Source organism: Nesoenas mayeri (assembly GCF_963082525.1).
Source record: "Nesoenas mayeri genome assembly, chromosome: W".
In the NCBI taxonomy this organism is placed as follows: domain Eukaryota; kingdom Metazoa; phylum Chordata; class Aves; order Columbiformes; family Columbidae; genus Nesoenas; species Nesoenas mayeri.
Window position 1 is genome coordinate 6180205 of NC_137553.1, and position 4356 is coordinate 6184560.

The following is a 4356-nucleotide window of genomic DNA, read 5'->3' on the forward strand; positions in this document are numbered from 1 at the left end:
GATATTAATTATGTGGTTTAAAATGTTAGCTTGTTAGTAGGCCCTTATTATATAGTTGCTTGACCCTTAAAATGTTAGTTCGCTCTATCAATATAACTTCCTAAACAAGTTTCATAACTTTTTACATAGAACTTAACCACCTTTCCCTTTTCCAAGTTCAGAGTCCGTGCCTCATTTGGTTATACCTGTAAACATTAAACATCTTAGCACGAATCACAACTGCATTTTTCACACCCACCAGCCTCCACTGTTTGGAGGGTGCAACATTAAAGTTATCGATGGAGAAAGGTCAGGCTGCTCCTTCCTCTTCCGCTGAGCCCGCACTGAAACAAAAAGCCACTAGCTAAGCGCCCACAGATGATCCTCCGAAAACCTAACGCACCCCACGATCTTGGCGGAAACTCAGTGCCCGGCCACGCCTGCGCGGAGCCGGAGGCAACGCCCCACCGCAAACCACGCCCCCTTCTCAACCCCCACCCCACCCCACCCCACCCCGCCCCGTCCCGCTCGGGCGCCAGTTCCCGCTCCGGCGGCGCATCGCGGCGGGGTAATGGCGTTTACGCTCTACTCGCTGCTCCAGGCCTCCCTCCTTATTGTCAACGCTGTAGCTGTACTGCATGAAGAGCGCTTTCTCCGACACGGTGAGAGCCGGCCGCGGGGGTGGCGGGGGGAAGCCCAGGGCCAGGCCCGGCCGCCGCGACGCGTCTCCCGCCTCTACACATGAACACCCCGGCCCGGCGGGGCCTTGGGAGGGGATAAGCCGCCCGCAGCCCGGCTGGTGGGACCTGGCCGCGCCCGCCTGGCTCTCGGCGGGCCCGGGGATGCTCGTAGGTGGCTCCGCGGGCGCAGGAAGGCCGCCCGGTGCGGTGGATGCGCCTCCCGGCCCACCGGGCTTGGTGGGAGCCGGTGCTGTGCTTTGGCCTTGCCGGGGCTGAGGAGCTGCTGTGTTTTTTTTTTTTTAAGTTGAGTTTTCTGCCCATATGGTGGATCTTGCTTTTGTCATTGATTTATCGTACTCCTTTTTCCCCATAATTTTCCTTTTTTCTACACATTTCTACTATTTTTTCCTCCGTTTGTGCCACCTGTCAGTGTGTTGTCATAACATGAGGTGGTTTCCTTCATCTTGTCGTGCCTTTTTCTTTTTTTCTCAGGCTTTGCACGCTCACGCAATTCTGAAGAAAGATCCCCAAAGTTGGGTATCCTTGTCCTTTAGAAGAAAAACAACCTACATGACACAGAAAAGTCACTGACACAAATATCTGCAAAGCCTCAGAAAAAAAAAAAAAAAAAAAAAATGATCCAAGGTTTCCCAGTTTCCTGATCCGGAGAGTCCTGATTTCTCCAAGTCAGGAGACAAGTCAACTTGGATTTTTGGCAGGAATGCAGATAATTATCCCTTTCTCCTGTTCTGCAGTAGGATTCATTAGGGGAGATTTGCTTGATTTGGGGTTTTCTTTTGCTTTCCTGATGAGCAGCTGGAGGAAAAGGGTGATGTGGGGACTGACAGGGTGGGTCAAGCCAGTTGTTGATCCCAGGTGAGGCTTAGGAATAATTCCAGGCTCATCCCAGTGGGAAGTGGTGGCTGCTGAGGGAGAGGACTCACCTACTGCCAGCAGAATGAAGGAGATGAGAAAGGGGGAAAAAAAAAAAAAAATCCCTCAAAAGTTGTCTCTGGAGAAAAGTGCAGGTTGCCCAGTGCAGCTTCAAATGTTGACAGCTGCTCCTGTCCCTGATTGGATTGTCCCCAAACGGGTTAGGGCTGTTACCAGGATTGTCCCTTGAAGGGCTTTGTAAACCTTCAGTACTTCTGTTGCCCTCTGAGAAGTTCCCAAGTTTTGTTTGTTTTTTTTTAATACCACTTACAAAAATCATCCTGATTTGAAATCTCTGACCATTTTCTGTCCTACAACTCGTTTCTCAGTGCTGAAGCGTCACTTCGTACCCAACAACTATTTGCTGTTTTATCTTCTGGTAAAGGACTATGAACAGATTTTTAGTTTGTTTTTATTTTGCTGTGTGGTTTTTTTGAAACCCAAATAAACTCATTTGTTTCTTTGGCACACAGGGAATAGTAGTGTATTAAAAAATTAAGGGTTTCCTTTACAGAAACATTGATCCGTCGCTACTGTTGCGTTCATTAAACAGTTTTCAGTATATTGTTTTAAAATCCGATCTTGAAATAAAGCAAATTGTTTTGTAGTTTGTTATTTTTCTAACGTTAGTGATAACCATATTCAAGCTAGATCACTCATTAATATTGTTGCTACCTTTACTGGGTGTTTTTTTCCTAACATTTCTGGCTGGTTTTATGTGACACAGTTGGCTGGGGAAGTGATCAAGGGATTGGAGGATTCGGAGAGGAACTGGGAATTAAAGCACAATTAACGAACCTTATTCGATCTGTACGAACCATTATGAGAGGTAAGGTGACCATCTTCCGTTAAAACATTATTGCCTGTAAAGTTTTGTTTCTGTGTTTTAATGAAGTAACGTCAATATTTCGAATTATTTTTTTTTTTTTTGTTACCAAACAGTTGCTATTTCTGCTCGTCCCTTCCAGTAAATTACTTATAGTTTTCCACTATAAAGCCCACCAAAAATTTATTTTATAGGTGATGATAAAGGGTAAGTAACAGATCTTATCTGTCTTGCCCACCACAGAATAAAAAGTGATACATTTCTTCTAAATCACAGCAAACCCAAGGATAGAGCTTTTTTTTTTTTTTTTTTTTTTTTTTTTCCCATTTGGAAAAAGGATTGTTTTGGTCAAAATTATAATGTGATGGGTCATATAAAAATATATATGCTGCTGCTTCCTCATTTTTAGTGTCCTAGGCTCTTTGATCCTGTCTCCATCCATTAATCCTGATTTTTGCCTAGGAAAATTCAGTGTATTTTTAAAAATTTGAGTGATTTTGCTCCTCAAAAGGCAGTATCCCAATATAAGAAGAAATTCTCTCACTTTGTGATATGCAGAAGCAAATTTTCACAATTGCTCTTATATTTTTTTTCCTACAGTGCCATTAATAGCATTAAACACCGTTACGATCATTCTTCTCCTGTTGTTTGGTTGAAAATACCCATTGTGAAATCTTTTTGGACATCCAAGGAAGTCAGTTGCTGACAATTACCACTCCAAGTTCTCTGGGATCCATCATGGTTTAGCTGTCAATTTGACATTCAACTTAAAATAAATAAATAAATAAAGACACTTTCTATTTATCCCATTTCCTAATGCTCACTTGCAGTTTCATTACACAAGATAATGGGATCAATGCAACAAAGTTGCAAATATACCAGACTACGACCAGTTCTGTTGCTGCATGTTAAATAGTGTTGACTGTTAATTATATGTCATTAAGATATTGCACTGATTGTCGATAGGATGCGTTTTTTGTAGTCTCATTACTCAGGGATGAATTTCCGTCAGTCCACTTTCTGATTTATTATTACATGAAGAAAAAACAAGTGGTTTTTGTTTCAGTTACTACCACAGTACTACTTAAAAGAATACAAATTAGGCATTGAAAACGTTATAAATTATTGAAGTACAGTTGTGATATTGAGATGGTAAAAGTCTCAAAGATGGGTAAAGTCTCAATTCAGTTCACATCGGAAGGTGAATTTTCCTGTTTTGAGAACAGGATTTTTCTCTCGTGTGTTTGATAAGACTCTTCAAATCAAGAATGTTTCGTGCTGATGGTGAAGTAAGTTGAAAATAGGTGCAATTGCTATGCAAAAATCTAAAAAAGTTGTACCTAAAGCTGGGCAACTCTGTTAATTTAGACTAGCAGGCGATATTAGCGATTTAGCATTTGTTACTGTTCTGTCAAGAATTATTATAGCTTTAAAAATGTGTGTTAAACTTCCACGTGGTGATTAGTGTGATGGAAGTGGACAACCATTTGTAGTTGGAGCTTCTTGAGAAATGCAGGAGGGGAATAATGTGCCCTTTCCAAATGCAATTCTTTGTCGAAAACCAGCAAATTTGCAGCCTCTTCTATTAGTGCTTCTTCCTCCTGCCCTCCATCTTCTTTTGTTAAATTAACAATTTGCTGAAATGGAAACTGTGGGTGTGATCTTGCAGTTCTGTCGCAGAGATTGTTGCTAATTGCAATCTTCTCTCAATTAGGACTGTTGGGTTAGGTCCAATGTTTTCTAGCAAGTCTGAACTAAAGAAGGCTGATTCTCATGTACTTTTTTAGAAAAGTTAGAAGTCTTCTGTCTGTTCCTCTGCTAAAGTGTTTTAGCTTCTTTTTAAAGTGGGGAAAGCCAAAGGAAATGTGGCAGTTTCATTATTTTAAAACAGTTTATCATCTCTTCTTCTGACATCTTGATGACTAAAGCATACATGGT

At 41.7% G+C, this 4356-nt stretch overlaps 1 protein-coding gene across 1 annotated transcript; it reads left to right on the forward strand.

Annotated features, from left to right (window-relative positions):
* Positions 1-523: 523 nt before the first annotated feature.
* LOC308051450 (immediate early response 3-interacting protein 1-like) lies at positions 524-4022 on the forward strand. Its single transcript, XM_080361886.1, has 3 exons — positions 524-641; positions 2320-2421; positions 3019-4022. Exons 1-3 carry the CDS (start codon positions 551-553, stop codon positions 3072-3074), a joined length of 249 nt encoding a protein of 82 aa, XP_080218012.1. The 5' UTR covers positions 524-550; the 3' UTR covers positions 3075-4022.
* Positions 4023-4356: the final 334 nt, after the last annotated feature.